This window comes from Tetrahymena thermophila (genome assembly GCF_000189635.1).
Source record: "Tetrahymena thermophila SB210 genomic scaffold scf_8254365, whole genome shotgun sequence".
NCBI lineage: Eukaryota > Ciliophora > Oligohymenophorea > Hymenostomatida > Tetrahymenidae > Tetrahymena > Tetrahymena thermophila.
In genome coordinates, this window is record NW_002476149.1 from 204,799 (window position 1) to 220,061 (window position 15,263).

General features: G+C 20.7%; 5 protein-coding genes across 5 annotated transcripts; 3 read left to right on the top strand and 2 right to left on the bottom strand. All coding sequences in view use genetic code 6, as the record gives it.

The window, feature by feature from the left end:
- Positions 1-264: 264 nt before the first annotated feature.
- Positions 265-1,716, bottom strand: TTHERM_00685930 (IQ calmodulin-binding motif protein; the record flags this gene model as incomplete). Its single annotated transcript, XM_001025195.3, has 3 exons — positions 265-476; positions 533-844; positions 1,188-1,716. The coding sequence occupies 3 exons, from the start codon at positions 1,714-1,716 to the stop codon at positions 265-267; spliced, it is 1,053 nt and encodes a 350-aa protein (XP_001025195.1).
- A 784-nt stretch (positions 1,717-2,500) lies between these two features.
- On the top strand, positions 2,501-3,086 carry TTHERM_000685939 (hypothetical protein; the record flags this gene model as incomplete). Its single annotated transcript, XM_012800315.1, has 4 exons — positions 2,501-2,545; positions 2,638-2,709; positions 2,799-2,900; positions 3,033-3,086. 4 exons carry the CDS (start codon positions 2,501-2,503, stop codon positions 3,084-3,086), a joined length of 273 nt encoding a protein of 90 aa, XP_012655769.1.
- Positions 3,087-4,212: 1,126 nt separating this feature from the next.
- TTHERM_00685940 (NLI interacting factor-like phosphatase) lies at positions 4,213-5,894 on the top strand (the record flags this gene model as incomplete). Its single annotated transcript, XM_001025196.3, has 4 exons — positions 4,213-4,447; positions 4,549-5,022; positions 5,085-5,203; positions 5,442-5,894. 4 exons carry the CDS (start codon positions 4,213-4,215, stop codon positions 5,892-5,894), a joined length of 1,281 nt encoding a protein of 426 aa, XP_001025196.1.
- A 3,017-nt stretch (positions 5,895-8,911) lies between these two features.
- On the bottom strand, positions 8,912-10,138 carry TTHERM_00685950 (hypothetical protein; the record flags this gene model as incomplete). The annotated part of the gene is made up of 1 exon (XM_001025197.4): positions 8,912-10,138. Exon 1 carries the CDS (start codon positions 9,743-9,745, stop codon positions 8,912-8,914), a length of 834 nt encoding a protein of 277 aa, XP_001025197.3. The 5' UTR covers positions 9,746-10,138.
- Positions 10,139-11,497: 1,359 nt separating this feature from the next.
- TTHERM_00685960 (hypothetical protein) lies at positions 11,498-12,220 on the top strand (the record flags this gene model as incomplete). Its single annotated transcript, XM_001025198.1, has 1 exon — positions 11,498-12,220. One exon carries the CDS (start codon positions 11,498-11,500, stop codon positions 12,218-12,220), a length of 723 nt encoding a protein of 240 aa, XP_001025198.1.
- Between the last annotated feature and the right edge of the window lie 3,043 nt (positions 12,221-15,263).

Genomic DNA, 15,263 nt, shown 5'->3' on the forward strand with positions numbered 1-15,263 from the left:
AGCTTCAATAAATGTTGAAATATTTTTATAATAGATGATGGTTTTCATAAAAACCCCATTTAAAAAGCAATTAATAATGAAATATCAAGTAATTTTATCTTGATTTTATCAAATATTTCTAAATAAAAAATGGAATGAAATCTTTAAAACGGAATTCTTTAGAAAAAACAAACATTGACATAAAAATACAAGAATATGTTAATTAAAATTTAAGCTTATTATACAAATATTATAAAAATTTAATTATAGATTAGTTGGTTTTACTCAGAGTCCTACTTCTTAATGTTATTAGTTCATTTAATCGTAATTCTTAACTCTTTTGCCCTCTTCCCAGTAACCCTAACCTATTCTACCATCTGGAGTTGTTACCTAGCCTTGGCCATGCTATTTTCCATTTTTCCATTCACCTTCATAAATTTTACCATCTGGATATTCCATTTTACCCAATCCATTTTTTTATCCTTCAACAAAGCTTCCTAATTAAAAATATATAAAACTAAATATTTTAAGAAGAAAAAGGAAATTAATATACCTGTATATTTTCTTCCATCAGGATAAATAAGTTCTCCATGTCCATGCATTTTAGATTTGAACCATTAACCATTATAGATTTTTCCATTTTAGAAAATAAATCTACCAGTACCTTCCATCAAGCCTTCATAGAAATCACCTTCGTATGAAGTTCCATCATTTTTCCAAATAATCTTTCCCTTTCCATGCTTTAAGCCATTTTAGAAGCTACCACGATAAATAAAATCTTGCTATTCTTCTACTCCCTAGCCATGTTACTTATCTTAATACCATTCACCTTCATATTTATTTCCATCTACGTGAACAAAAATACCTAATTTTAAATAAAATTATATATTTAAAAAGTTGAGTAAAGAAAGCTGAAAAATTTTAAACGAGAATAGAAAATAGAAGCAAAAAGTAAGAGAATGTGCATTAGGTAAAAAAATATGCTCTTAAACAAACATATTATTTTTTCTATTTTAAAATTTTTATATCTTTGAAACTTAAATAAAGGCTGAATAAAATATCAAAAAAATTTAAAATAAAGTGAAATAAATGCCTTTCTTTTGATTTTTATGAAATATTAATATCATTTATAAGTTTTTAATCTTATTCTCTTAATAGAATATTGAACTTTGCGTTTAAATTTTCCATTTTTATGGAAAAAAAATTACCTATGCCTTATGCGCGATCTTTTTACCAATCACCTTAGTAGTAATCTCCATCAGGATGAATGAGTCTACCTTTACCATCTGCCATATCCTCGACCCAATCACCTTAATAAACAGAGCCATCTGGCCAAAATTATATACCTCTTCCATGTCTTAAACCATTATTCCATTAACCTTTGTAGATGGCACCAGATTATATAAATTTAAAAGGAGGAAGGCGAATAAATTCCTTGAATTCAGGTCTTGCAGGCCAATTAAATTTATCATTCAAAATTTTTTATACTTAGAGTTTATCAGTTGCCATAGGACCTTCGTAAGGAAGAGCAACTTCTCTTGGTGGAGCATTACTGTTAACTTATTTCTTCAGCTCTTAAACTTCCTATTTAGCTTTGTATCCTCTTGCGAAGGATTATATTTTAATAATTTTTTATTAAGATTCTGCATCTTCTAATTTTAATGGTTCTTATTCTTTTGGAACATTATAAGGATCAATTTCCTATTTATCACGGCAATCGGATTAGCAACTTCCCATCTTTTTATGAATAAAATAACTTCAAGCTTATAGAATCTTTGAAAATAGTGTAGCTTTTTTATGTTTCACTAATATTGGCTAATGCAAATAGAGTAATAGATAAATATATCACTTGCTTTTTAATATTGAAATTAAATTAATTGTATAATAAATAAATATTTATCTTTAACTGAATCTTTAATAGAATAATAAAAAGAAGCTAATTAATTAAAGTTTCATGAAATTCAGTCTATCTTCTATCTAATTAATTAATTAATTATTTATTTATTTTTCTTTTTTATTTTTGATTTATTGTAATCTTTTTTCTTCAATTTGAATTTATGGAATAGCTTTATAATAAATGCAAAAATTTCAAATTATTATTTTAAATTGGTAATTCTTTCTTTTTGAAAGTAAGACAGATATTAACTTAAAATATCATGAAATGCAATTTAATAGCTTTTATATTCTATTTGTTATTTTTAAAATTTGTCTTAGTTTTTTAATTTTTGCTAAAATTATTGTCTGCATATTTGTATTTATTAAATACTATAGATAATAATTAATATTATTTTAAGCATATTTTGAGGATTTATTTTGTTAAAATCATCGTTTCTATCTTAAAAGATATCAAAGAAAAAAAAAGATTAATTAATAAACCACATATTCTAAAATTTTATACAAAACGTATTATTTATTTTTAATTTTTAGCTTTAGAGTTAAGAAAAGCTTTGATAAATATCTTGAAGATATAAATTTTATTTGAAAAATTCACACAAACTTTTAAGTTATAATAAGTAAAGCGATGGATATCTTTTATAATGAATTTATTTAAACTAAACTTGAAATGGTATAATTATTTAATTTGATATTTATATATTGTTTTTAGTTTTAGATTATATTTATTTAAATCAATCTTATGATTTAAAAATAAATTACTAGATTTCTAAGCTTTAAAGCGAAATATAAGACATTAATTTGAGGATAGATCAAACGAAGCTAGTAGTATAATCAGTAATAATTTTTATATTTTTATTGTGGTATATTAAAATATGTATGCCTTTAGCTTTCATATAAAACAATACTTAACATATTTATTTTAGGTTGATTAGGAGAGTTCTTAAAAGAAAGATGAAATAATTGATGATTTGTATAAAAAATCGTAAGAAATTAAGAAGATTTTTGAATAAATTGATGAATATGAAGTAAATATAAAAATATTTTTTATTTAAAATTTATTTTTTAGGCTTCGAAATATTTTTTATACTGACTGATTAATTTTTTTTTGCACTGTTTTCAATATATTATAATTAATAGATATCTATATTTAATATTAGAAAAGAATAACTCGAGTTGAGGGAAATTTAATATAATTATAGAAAACTGATTGATAAAATATTTATAAAAATATATTTAAATTTATCTTAACAAATTATTAATAGTATGTTTATATAAAAATTTAACTATTCTAAAGAATTAAATGATACAACCATTTCATTTCTAAGAATATTTTAGATTCAAATCTAATTAATAATTCTTTGTTTACAACAAATTAAATTTTGAAAATTATTTTGGATCTTAGAAAATACAAAAAAACTAATATAAATTATATTATTTATTTATTTTAAAAATATGTTTTATTGGAAAATAGGTTCTTTAAATAAATTTAACTACAGTTTTAATATCTATTTATAAATTTCTTTGCTCAATTTATGAATATTAATTACAATCAGTATTTCTATAGTTTCATTTAGCCTGAAAAATATTCTAAAAAGTGTAGATTAAGTTGATACTTTTTTAACAAAATCTAAAAAATTTTAAAAAGAAATGTCGTATTTAGCTAAATAATTATTTTATTTAAGTTATCTTTTTATATTATAACATTTGATATTATAAATTTGAAACATTTAATTTACCTTCTATTATTAAAGCAAATTATATTTTTAACTATTGGCATTAAACAACTTTAATTTTTCAAGATAACCTTTTTCAGGATATATCTATATTCTAGTGTTTACTAACTAAATAATAAAGAGAATACTCAAAATAATAAAGAATGATTAGCTTGAAATACAAACATACTTGAATTATAAATAGATCTATTAAAAAAATTGCAACTTTTTAAAAGTAAATAAAAAATGTTGATTGTACAAACAAAAGGTGATTGATGTAAAATCCAAATTTTATCTACATACTTGATTTAAAATTGTGTGAATTTAATTTTCTTGAATTAGGATTCTATTTTTTCCTTCCAAAAAATCAAATGTAGAAACTTATTTATACTAGCCTTTTTAATTATAGCTGGTAGAGTAGCCAAAAAATAATAATTTAATATACTTAACAAATAATAACTTCATTTTTAAAGTAAAAAAATTAAAAACTACAAAAAAAAAATAGTGGAATATTTAGTTAGTTATTCATATAAGTCGCAAATTCATAAAAACCAGAAAAACAAATTATACTATTTGTTTAAAAAGAAAAAAGAATAAAAAAAAGAAAAAGAAATTTAAAATTATAATGGATAAGTTATTTCACTTTTAAGCAGGAAGTAACAATATTAAAATAAAAGGATAACCAGGGTTGCAATATTACTCTGATGCTGAAGTTGAGTAAAAGCCTTATGCTAATAAAGAGGTTATAGTTAAAAAAGAGAATCCTGAAGGAGGCGTCTTTAAGCTTGATTTTGGATACGCTACAGACGAAAACTCAGATAACGAAAATTTTTCTTTAAAAGCTACTTCCAAAATGAATAGTAAATACAAAAAAAAATTTAAATTTTATAAATATTAAATAAATAATTTAGTTTCTAAATTTATAAATTTAAATTAACTGAAAAAATGTTATTACTTATAGATGGCAAATTGTCAAAGTTTAAGAATTTGTCTACTCAAAAGCATGATGGAGATAATGATCTCAATCAAGATGAAGATTTAAACAATGAGTTATCGACCCAATTAACAGAGCCATCCAAATTAAAAATAAAAAAATCCAATTCAATTTTAGAGAATGCTAGAAAAGAAGTTGCATCTGTATTATAAAAGAATCATTTAGTAAAATAGCATGATCTAAAGTCTCATATATAGATGCAAGAACGATTGATAGACTCAGACGCTGAGGCAAAAAATGTAGCAGCAAAAAATGAAATAATTGACAGTTTAAAGAACCACCGTTACAGACACCTTATCTTCTCAAACTACATAGCAGAGTCAAGTTTTAAAAAGCATTTAACTCTAGTTTATAGAGGACTCGTTTACTCTACCAGATGTCTTAAAGGACCATCAGAAAAATACATAGAATCAAAAAAAGTGAATATGAAAAGGCCATAATGTAAAACTAAATAAAAAGAATTAATCAAACAATTAACTAATTTATTTGTTATTAAAAAAAAGACTCAAAAGGAAAAACTCTTTTATTGGATTTAGACGAAACCTTAATCCATACTTGCTCACTCAAAGAGAATCCAGACCAGATATTGAAATTCAAAAACGAAATAGGTGAAACCTAAAATGTAATTTCATAAATTTTATTCTTTTTAAAATATGAAGCAAATAGTATTAAGATTCAAAGCGTATTTTATTAGTATGTATGTAGAAAAATAATTAATTTGCTTGAAAAATATGATAAAAAAATATCAATTTCCACAAATTTATTTCAATAAATAGCAAAAAAGTAACATTATAATCATCGCCTTATATTATTTAAATTTTTATAAAATCAAATAATTATCATATATTTTTATTTAATAGATAGGACTCAGGATTAGACCTTTCTGCTATGAATTCCTTTAAAAAATGACCTAATTCTGGGACATATTTATTTTCACAGCAAGCAGTTCCACTTATGCAGAAGCAATCATAAACTTTATAGACCCTACAAGAAAATACATCAGTGGAATACTAAATAGATCAAACTGTATGGAAACTAAAAACGGATTTTTTATTAAGGATTTAAGGATAGTTTCAGGATCTGATTTGAGGTATACTATTCTTGTAGATAACTTGTCACACAGCTTCGGATTTTAAATAGATAATGGTGTACCCATTCTTGAATGGCATAACGATAAAAAAGACACTGAATTAAAATATTTAATGAACTATTTGATTCAAGCAGCACAGAGTAATGATGTAAGAGAATTCAATAGAAAGAATTTAAAGCTTAGTGAACTAGTATGTCTTTAGCCAGAAGAGTTAGGAATATGATTAGTAATAAAACTGAAAATTTAAAAATAATCTGTAATAATAATAATCCTACTTTAATAATTATTATAAATTATTAATTAACAAGGAATCTTAAATCTAAAAAAATTATACAATAAATAAATAATAAAAGTTATTTGCTATTGCATCTTCCCAGTTATCAATTAATAGATGTAATAGTAAAAATTTTGAGTAATTATAATTTAAAAAATTATGAAATAAATAATTAGCAAATTAATAAACAAACAAATAAACAAACAAATAAATAAATCACAACTTATTTTAATCAAATTTTTAAAATTTACATTTGAAAATTTTATGCATTTATAATTTATACTCCAGAATTTAGTATTTGTGCATATTAATTATTACAATAAAGTTAATTAATTAAATTCATTTTATTAATTTAATTTTAAACAGATAATTTTTATGTCTTTTTTAAGTCGAATTTTATTTATTTTCTCATTTTAACTTTTTAAAAATATTAAAATTTATGTTTTTTTTGCTAAATAATATTAATTAATGAGTGAAATACTTTGTAATCAAACTCACAAAATAAATGGTTCATTTTTTTTAAAACTTAATTTTGTAATTATTATGTTTTTTCTTATTTTTCTTATAAGCGTAGATAAATATTTTTAAAAATCTAAGTGAAAACTTTTTGAAAATAATACATTAGCTTATAAGCCTTGGGTGAATAAGTGATGATTAAAACACCAAATAATGAGCAATTATTTTTAAATTTTAGATTGGAATACTAATTTAAATCTGATATTAAAAAATTAGCTCATTATTTAATGCTGTTTTAATAATTGTAAATTATTGAAATTCCATATATTTTTATAAAATTATATTGTTGAAATTTATTTCTCTTGTTAATTCAAAAAAACTTCTAAAGAGTTTAAATTTTGCAATAATATTGCTAATCGCTATCAAAAATATTTAAAAAATATGAGATGATAATATAAAAAAATAAATAGCATTTATTTGGGATTTATTAAATATTCTATGCAAAAATTTTACTGTAATTAAATCTGAAAGTAATGCAAAAAACTATTCAAAACTTACAAAATTTTTAATTTATTTAATTAATTCATTATTTGATGTAAGAAATACCAAAGAGCTTCAAATTGTGTTGGCAGTAGCTTCTATACATTATAAATTAGAAGAATTTTTTTTAATTTAGTTAAATATTGTTGTTTATTTTGTAAAAAATAGTATTTATATCTAAATCATATTAAAAATATACATACTTTCTAATTGAGCTTTTTCTTTGCGAACTAACAAAATTTATTTTAATCATAGAAAAACTCTAAGATATTTTAAATTTAGATATATTTTTTATAAATTGAAAAATTTGTAGAAACATAATTTCTTTTAAACGAAACATCATAAATGGATAGATAATTGAGTAGATAAATTGACAAATAGATTCATAAACATATAGTTAGATAATTTATTTATAAAAAAACAAATTTGGATTAAAATGTATTGTTAAAATTGTTTACGTTTTAAAGAAATTCTGTTGATATTGAGTTACAAAATACTAACTCTAATTGAATTATCAAAAATTAATTTTATACATTTGAAATAAATTTAAGCCATTAAAATTCATAAGTAATAATATTAATTAGATTTTATGACAATTGATATTTGGTTCTTTCATTAAGGATGATTATTTTATACCTCAGTCTTTAATTAAAATTTATTTTCTTTTATATCTTAACTTTAGCAAGTAAACTACAATTCTTTGCCATTTAAACACATAATATATAATATATTTTATAATTCTACTTTTATAATTTATAATGTATTATTTTTTTCTTCTTTTTTTGCTCCAACTTACCTATTGATGTTAGAATTTTACTAATATAATCTACAATTTTACAGTAAAACTAAGTAAACTTTTTTTATTCAAACATTATCAAAATACAAATTAAAAACAAAGTAATTTTTTAAAGCCTTAAAATTTTTTTAATATGTAAACAATGAGAAAATCAAAAGCAATATTTTATTTGTTAAATTTATAAATTCATTAAGGCTAAATTTTTATTTAGTGATATTTTAACTCACTCATTTCTTTAAATTTACACTATTTGATCCCCCTTTTTACTTCTGGTAAAAAATAATCTTCTAAAAAACTAAAATCGAGTGATATTAAAACACTTATTTCATCTTAAAATGAAAAAAAAAAGAATTGAAAAAAGTAAAGAAGATATGGTTTAAATTCCTTTATAATTTTCTTTCATTTTCTTTATTTAGTTTTTGGTGTTTTTGTTTGTGGTCAAGAATAAATTTAATGTATGTCAGAAAAGCGAATATTTTAGTAAATAAATAAAATAATGCAAAAAAATACTATCAGATGATTTAGATTAATTTGAAATTGAGAATTTCATAAAAACACTAATTTTGTTTGATAAAAGCAAATTAAATTAAAAAATAAATAAATAAATGATCTATTTATCTTATTGCGATTAATTTTATGGTTTTTCTAATGAAATTAGATTTGCTAAAATATAAAAAATTCAGCTCTTATAATTTTCTAAAATGTTTATTTATTGTTATATGAGTGAGTAAATAAATTTGATTTATACAATAAATAAATACATTTATGTTTATTTGAAATGGTTGTAATAAATTTGATACTCTGTAATTGTTTGTTGATAAAATGTATATATATAATTTATTTTATTTTCTGTTAATAGGATTTTGTTTTATATAAGTAAGGTTGTTTTTGCTAAGAAGAATCTAAGGTTTATCGTGCTACCAAGGAGATTAATTTATTGGTTGATTGCTTGCTTATATTATTTACAATTTTTTTGAAATTTAGAGTCAAAATCCTTTGAGTTTGTATATATTAATGATGTTATGTCTATGGTTTTTTTATAAATATTGTTAATAATTTTATTTATTTGTTTATTTGTTAAGGTTTGAGGATATTAATATTTTTTTTAAAAATGTCTTCTGTAAACTGATACTTTATAATTACAGTGTTGTATTTTATGGAACAAGACAGCCTTTCAATTTTAAATACTTTCAAAAGTTTTTATGTGGTTTATAGACTCTTAATACTTACTTAAGCAAGGAATTACTTTTACTAGCAATTGTTCTTTAAATGTTTTGGCAAGCTTTGAGCTGTTTTCTTAGATTTCTTTTGACTATTAACCAATCATGGCTGTCAAAGCAGAGTTTTCATCACTGAGAGTACTTGATGTAGCTATTTCTTCACACATTTCTCCTCCCTTACACTTAGCTTTTGTATCAACCTTAGAATTTTGAAGGAAATCACGAGCAATATTAAGTTTTCTTAATGATAAATGGATTAGTTAAACAAATTACTCTTCACCCCAAAAGTTTTAAATTATTTTAATAAGTTCTCTAGCTTATTTAACTTACTCTGATAATACCTATGAGTTATCTTCATCTGAGCTGTCTTCTTTGCCACGTAATATATTAAGAAGTTCAGCAGAGGCTTGAGGGATTTATGCAAGCTTCATACATGAGCTTATGCAGTCTTAGAAAAGTTTAACACGTTTTTATATTTCTTAATTAATTTTATCACCCAGCAATTTATGCATCTATGCAAGTATGCCTTTATTTTCATCATCCTCTGATTATGAATTTTTATCAGCACTAGTGATTTTTTACTAGGTTTCCTTTAATTTGTTAAATATTGATTATGTTCTATTTGGTCCTATTACCACTTTGACTCCTTCAAAATAGTTATCATAAATAGGATTACCAAATGTCATATTGACTACACTCATCACAGAGAGGCAGCACAAAAGTCTTTCATTATTAGAATTTTGTTAAGAATGCATTTAGTCCTGCTTTCGCTTTTACAACAGACTCATTTATTTTGTATTTTTTGTTTTGTTTTGTATGAATTTTAGTTAGTTAGTTAGTATGTTAACTTTTTGTTTGATTATATAGATTCTATAAGATTAAATTATTGTTTAGATATATTATTTATTATTGTGATTTTCAATAATTGTTTATACTAGATAATTTATAAGTAGGCTTTAATTGGTTTAGCTATTAACTTTCTTTACTATATTTTTTGTTTTTAATAATTTTTCTGTTTTTTAATTTTTACAGATTTTCTTTGTATTACTATGTGTTACGAGCTGCTTGCTTCTTTTCTTATTTCTTTCTTTGTTTCTTTTTTTGTTTGATTGATTTTTAATTTTTGCCTAAACTTTATTATCAATTCCCCTAATAATTATCTTTTTTTTTTTTTTTTTTGTTTTTAATTCAATTGACTCTTTAGAATGAATTGATTATTACGCCACAATTAATGAATCTTTTTAATTATTCGAGGAGAGGTGTTTTTCAAATCAAACAATGAAAAAAATAGAGGAATGACAATTATTATGCTTAATTGAAATTCGCTCTTAATTTTTAATTTAGAATGAAAAATTTATTCGTTTTTAAGTTTTTGTTAAACTCAATTTGAATTTAATCTAAATGAAATTAATTGGTATAAAGTCAACTCAAAAAGTTTAAAATAGATAAAAATTATTATTATTTCACAGTTAATTTTGGAAAATTAAATTACGTGTTTTGATAAGATTATTCTATGAATTCTATTTTAATTAATTTTTTATCTTTTAATTACGATGATTTAAAATTTTTACAATTTTTAATATAAACAAAAAACATGTTAAGACATTAACATTAATCAAGAACTTATTAGTTATTAAAATATAAAACAATATTTATTTTTACTTAGCATTCATGATAAAAATTTGAGTTTTTCTAACAAATATGAGTTTTAACAGTATTTCATTTCTTCCTCTAAGAAAAAATGACTCAAATAATTTTATAGGCTAAGTAAAATTATAAAAGCTGTTTAACAAGCATTAAGTAGAGTAATATTAAATATGAAAGAAAAGAAAAAAATTAGTTTAAAAATAGGAACAACAGGTTCTTCTAAAATAAAAACGATTAAAGATCTTTTATAAAATTTTATAAAGACAAAAAATATTCGGATTTTGACATACTTAACAAAGCTTAATTTAGAATTTTATTTTATGCGTTATAAATATTAGTAATTATCTTTTATAAAAACAAAAAATATAGATATAAAAAAATATATCCACATGTTTATTTTATAATTTAAGATAATAGTAATTAAAAAAATTTTAGATGGATTTACATTTATTTTTTCTTTGTATTGAAAAAAAAAATTGTTTTTGGAAATAATAAAAACGGAAAAAGTGGTATTAATATAAGATTATATTGGTTCGGTAAATTATTAATAATTAATTTTCCTTTTGAATTCACTTAAGATAAAAATAAATAATAATCAATATAAAATATTATATTTATTTGATATAAAAAAAAAAAATTATGAAATATCAAAGCACGAACATCATTTTTATAATTTGAGTATTTCCTTAAATTTTAGCATACTTTTTTGCAGGTATATTTCTTAATCTTTTCAAATAATGAAAAAATAATATAATTATCTTAGAATTTATTAAATTCCTTTAAAATTATGTTGGAACCCTTTTTGAATTCAATCGAATTTAATTAATTTATTGCTTAAATCTTTCTGGAAAAAAAAATATAAATTTAGTAATTTCATTTAGAAACAAATAAAAATGAACAATTTAGAGAGCATTTAATAGCTTTTAGAATAGTATATTTAAGGAAAATAATAATCTAGAGTTTAAATTAATAAGCTAAAATAGGTACTTTATGTGAATCCTTTATTAATTTATGGAAATGAAGATAAATGGAAGGAAAACTAATTTAAATTAAAGCACTTGACTTCATATAATTAGGGATTAAATATTTTTAAAAATACAGCAGCTTATTTCGCAGCAATTCATCTTTTTGGTCTTATTAATATTAAAATATCTAAATAATACTCTTTGAGACAAGCATGGGCTATGAACTTCTGTCGCAAAACATTTATGCTTCCTGGTTTAGCTTATTTATTCTATACAAATTTCGTTTTAGATAATCAATAATTATTTGAATAAGAAATATAAAAATTGAAATAATTACCTAAGGATTAAGAGTATCTTTACTCTGAGCATTATGTAAAAGAAAAGTATTTTAGAAATATTAGCAAAAAGCTTGATAACTTATGCAAAGACTCCTACAGATTTGCAAATACCTAAAAATAGTAGGAGGAAATCTAGTATTAAAATAATAATAATAATTCTGAAGCAAGTTCACCCTAATAATCCAACAAAAAGTAAAATTAAATATAAATAGCCAAAACTCAATAAAAGAACAAAGAACTAAGTACAGATGATTACTATTTTGAAATCAATGAAGTAATTGAAGAGTTAGAAGAAGAAAACTTTTTTGATTGAAAAATAAAAAATAATAAAAACAAACATTTTTAATTAAGTAATTAATTTTATTATTTTATAAAATAAATAATTGTTTTATTAAAAAAAAGAAGTTTATTTATTTATTTTTTATGTAATAAAAATATAATAAAATTTTGATTCTAAAGAATCAAAAACAAATACATTCTTAAAAACATTCTAGTATTTATCTTCTTATTATTTTACTTATCATATTACAACTATCTTAATGATGGTAAAACCACTAATTTTAGATTACATTTATTCTCTTTATTTTTTTACTCTCAATTCAAATTTATTTTAACCAATTAATTAATTATAAAAAAATATTAAATTTCATCAATTTATAAATTTATTGGTGGCTATAATTAATTAATTTTAATATAACGAACACTAAATATCTAAATACCTTACAAACTTAAAAATGAATGAATACATCTAATTTAATAAAAAATTAAGTAACTTAGAATAAAAATTTTACCTAAAATATAAAAAATGCTTGAATAAATTTACATGATAGCATTTCTAAATATTAAAAATACACACAAATAGTATAGGATAGTATGCTTATGTAAGTGAATAAATATTAGGTTTCAATAACATTTGATTGTTTAAAGATCAAATATAATATATATAAAAGTAAATTAATAAACTAAAATAATAAATGCTTTTCTTATTACTAAAAAAATTAATATTCTTAAAACAAAAATTATAATATGTTAAAAAATTAACTAATTAATACAAAGTTTTTTTAAATTTTGATAGGGATTTTATTTCAAAATATTTTAGTAAAATAAATAGGTGGATTTATTATTTTATTTTTTATGAATGTCTATTTATTTTTTATTATTCAACAAAAAATAAAATAAACATGGAAAAATTGTTTTTTTGTTAAATATTGATTAGAAAAAATAACCTTTATAATTAATTTAATTGTTATATTTGAAGAATTAACTTTAATAGATAGCTGTTTTTTTATATTATTGAAACAATTCGTTATGTTACAATAACTTATAATTCTAACTTTAGGTTTATTGAAAAATTTTTAGATTATAAAATAAACTACAATTTATTAGTTAAATCTTATTTTAAGAATTGGAAATATTAGTTTATTATCAAAGAAAGAAAGTTTATAAAATCCTATTAAAATTAATAATTCTTTTGAAAGTATTTGATAAATTTTGAACTAATAATTTTGATTTTATTGCTTGAAAGTACTTTGCTACTTATTTATTAAAATAGATTTATATTTTGTTTGTCTCAATATCAATTTCTAAAAACCCATACATCTTTTTAATTTTAAGATAAATGGGAAATATAAAAAAATATATTGTAAGTTAGAGGAGTAATATAAATTTTTAGTAATTTGTAGAGCAAATAATTTTTAGTTAGAAATGCATTTAGATTTACAAATTTTACTTTACTTTATATAGACTTATTTGTGTAATATTTTACTAAATAGATAGAATAGTAGAAATTAGTGAGTACAAACCGCTTGATTTTATTTTCTTTTTTTATTTTATTTTGAGGTTAAAATTTGTTTATCTATATAAATCAAATATAATATAAATAAGCTAGGTAAATATTTGCATGCATGTAATAGCTAAAAATTGTGATAAATTGCTTTTATTATTTTTGAAATCAAGAGAATACTCAAAACAAGATTTTAAGTTTTCATTATTTAATAAAAGTAAAATATTCTTTGAATAAAAATATTAGTAATAAAATAATCCTAATACCATTTTTAAAAAAGCTTGGTTTATTGTACAATTTTTTTGAGAAGTATTTATGGATCAAACGCAATTTAATTTTGATTTCACAAAAATTAAAAAAAAATACTTCTATGGTATTATCCTCTCACATTTATCATATAAATTTGAGAGCAGAAGAAAGATTTTATTTGCTATTTTCGATTGCAATGATTCTTAAAATACTTTTTATTTTTGTAAAATTTCATCTAATAAAATTAATAGTATTTGCAACATCACATTTTTACTAAAAAAAGACTAATTCCTAAATATTTTGGTGTTTATTATAGGAATTAAGTATTAAAATAAAAATAATTGTGTAATTCAAGCTAATTATGTTAGGATATTCACCATGATACATTTTTTAGTTTTTGAGATTTATAAATTTTTTAGGCAAGCATTTGATAATTAAACTAGTCTAATAATTACATTAATATAGTTACCTAGAAATATAGGGAAGAGAGGTAAAAAGAAAAAAGATACTTTTTTAGTATAATAAGATCTTTTGTCTTAGGTAGAGTTTATGTGATTAGTAAATTTAATTTTTGTAATAAGTAAGGGGGAAAAAAATAGGAGCTTTTTAATAAAAAATAATTTATATTACAGTGTGATATAGATCTATGCAAATTAACTAACTTCCTTTTCAACTCAGGAAGATCTAATATTTTTGATGTAACTAATTGTGAACAGATTAAAAATCACCTATAAAAGATAATTACTTGTATAAGACACAACATGATTTAACTAAGTCATTTTTTTTTATTAAAATTTATTAGGAAGTTTACTTATAATCAGATCTTAAAAATAAAATGAAAATATTTATAACTTGATTATCTAATCTAAATTATTCTTTTTAAAATATTTTGAGATAATATTTTAGTAAATAACTTAACAATTTATTTATTTGTTTATTTATTTATTTGTTTGTTATTTTTTTTTTAGAAGATAAGATTTTATAAAAGAGTCCTTTTTTCTTATATTTGCTTTTTGTTTAATTATATTATAATTAACACTAGAAAAAATATAATTCAAATCGTTTTGGCATCATATAATCAAGCAATTCTGTGCTAAATAATTTCTAAAGATATTAATAGTTTCTCCAAATCAAAAAAAATAACTCTAGTTAATATTTTTATTTTTTTTTCTGTGATTTTTAAAAAATAAAATTTAATACATGCTCTCTTTAATATGCGATTAAATGTTTGGTATTTTATAATGAAAATAAATTAATGATTGTTTCCTGAAGCTTTATAACTATCCATACCATTCTTTTACGTCTGTTATTGTAACTTAAAAAC